The sequence below is a fragment of the Phoxinus phoxinus genome, assembly GCF_949152265.1.
Source record: "Phoxinus phoxinus genome assembly, chromosome: 18".
NCBI lineage: Eukaryota > Metazoa > Chordata > Actinopteri > Cypriniformes > Leuciscidae > Phoxinus > Phoxinus phoxinus.
In genome coordinates, this window is record NC_136893.1 from 1,903,452 (window position 1) to 1,905,951 (window position 2,500).

The window sequence follows — 2,500 nt, forward strand, 5'->3', positions numbered from 1 at the left end:
CCGTGTTATAAATATTATATGTGTGTGTTCGGCATGCAAATCTCACTGGCCAATATCCATTGATTGAGTGTTGTCTAGCGGTGTGTGTTCTCCGTCAGGTCCATCACAGATCCGGCTGAAGCCCGGCGCTTCTGTGAGCAGCACGAGTGTCCCAGCAACTGGAAGGATGCAAGCGGAGAAAACTGCTGCATTCATCACGCCAACATCCACTCCTGCCCTATGGGATACATGGTAACACACAGATAAAGCTGCTGGATAAAGAACCTGTGTGTGTGTGTGATAGGTAGGTTTAGGGGTCAGGTTAGTGTGTGTGTGTGTGTGTGTGTGTGATAGGTAGGTTTAGGGGTTAGGTTAGTGTGTGTGTGATGGGTAGGTTTAGAGGTCGTGTTAGTGTGTGTGTGGTTGTGTGTGATCGGGTTTAGGGGTCGGGTTAGTGTGTGTGAACCTCAGGAAACTCACTGTCATTGTTGTGTTTGTTCTGTAGAAAGAAAAGGAGGAGCGAATCTGCGGCCCCTGGATCCCCGACGACGGGCGAATATTCACTCACACCATCTCGACTTCTGGAACAATGACCCAGACCAACTGGAGCGCCAAGGTCCTACACACACACACACACACACACTCAAACACACAGACACTCACAAACTCAAAAAACAGCAGTTTGTTTTGCTATACTTGTGAGGACTCTCCATAGGCGTAATGGTTGTTATACTGTACAAACTGTATATTCTATCCCCTTACACTAACCCTATCCCTAAACCTGCCCATCACACACACACACACACTGCCCCTATCCCTAAACCTGCCCATCACACACACACACACTGCCCCTATCCCTAAACCTGCCCATCACACACACACACACTGCCCCTATCCCTAAACCTGCCCATCACACACACACACACTGCCCCTATCCCTAAACCTGCCCATCACACACACACACACTGCCCCTATCCCTAAACCTGCCCATCACACACACACACACTGCCCCTATCCCTAAACCTGCCCATCACACACACACACTGCCCCTATCCCTAAACCTGCCCATCACACACACACACATACACACACTGCCCCTATCCCTAAACCTGCCCATCACACACACACACACACACACACACACACACACACACACACACACACACTAACCCTATCCCTAAACCTGCCCATCACACACACACACATACACACACTGCCCCTATCCCTAAACCTGCCCATCACACACACACACACACACACACACACACACACACACACACACACACACACACACACACTCACACACACTGCCCCTATCCCTAAACCTGCCCATCACACACACACACATACACACACTGCCCCTATCCCTAAACCTGCCCATCACACACACACACATACTGCCCCTATCCCTAAACCTGCCCATCACACACACACACATACACACACTGCCCCTATCCCTAAACCTGCCCATCACACACACACACATACACACACTGCCCCTATCCCTAAACCTGCCCATCACACACACACACATACACACACTGCCCCTATCCCTAAACCTGCCCATCACACACACACACATACACACACTGCCCCTATCCCTAAACCTGCCCATCACACACACACACACACACACACACACACACTAACCCTATCCCTAAACCTGCCCATCACACACACACACACACTGCCCCTATCCCTAAACCTGCCCATCACACACACACACACACACTGCCCCTATCCCTAAACCTGCCCATCGCGCACACACACACACACTGCCCCTATCCCTAAACCTGCCCATCACACACACACACACACTGCCCCTATCCCTAAACCTGCCCATCACACACACACACACACACTGCCCCTATCCCTAAACCTGCCCATCACACACACACACTGCCCCTATCCCTAAACCTGCCCATCACACACACACACATACACACACTGCCCCTATCCCTAAACCTGCCCATCACACACACACACATACACACACTGCCCCTATCCCTAAACCTGCCCATCACACACACACACACACACACACACACACACACACACACACACACACACACTAACCCTATCCCTAAACCTGCCCATCACACACACACACATACACACACTGCCCCTATCCCTAAACCTGCCCATCACACACACACACACACACACACACACACACACACACACACACACACTCACACACACTGCCCCTATCCCTAAACCTACCTATCACACACACACACATACACACACTGCCCCTATCCCTAAACCTGCCCATCACACACACACACATACACACACTGCCCCTATCCCTAAACCTGCCCATCACACACACACACATACACACACTGCCCCTATCCCTAAACCTGCCCATCACACACACACACATACACACACTGCCCCTATCCCTAAACCTGCCCATCACACACACACACACACACACACACTAACCCTATCCCTAAACCTGCCCATCACACACACACACACACTGCCCCTATCCCTAAACCTGCCCACCACACACACA

At 51.3% G+C, this 2,500-nt stretch overlaps 1 protein-coding gene across 1 annotated transcript in view; it reads left to right on the forward strand.

Moving 5' to 3' along the window:
- LOC306985997 (atrial natriuretic peptide receptor 2) overlaps nt 1-2,500 on the forward strand; it is a 24,462-nt gene that overhangs the window by 1,674 nt on the left and 20,288 nt on the right. Inside the window, exons 3-4 of the mRNA XM_079588829.1 lie at nt 99-231; nt 485-595. Coding sequence (XP_079444955.1) covers nt 99-231; nt 485-595 — 244 coding nt within the window. The remainder of the gene's footprint in view (nt 1-98; nt 232-484; nt 596-2,500) is intronic.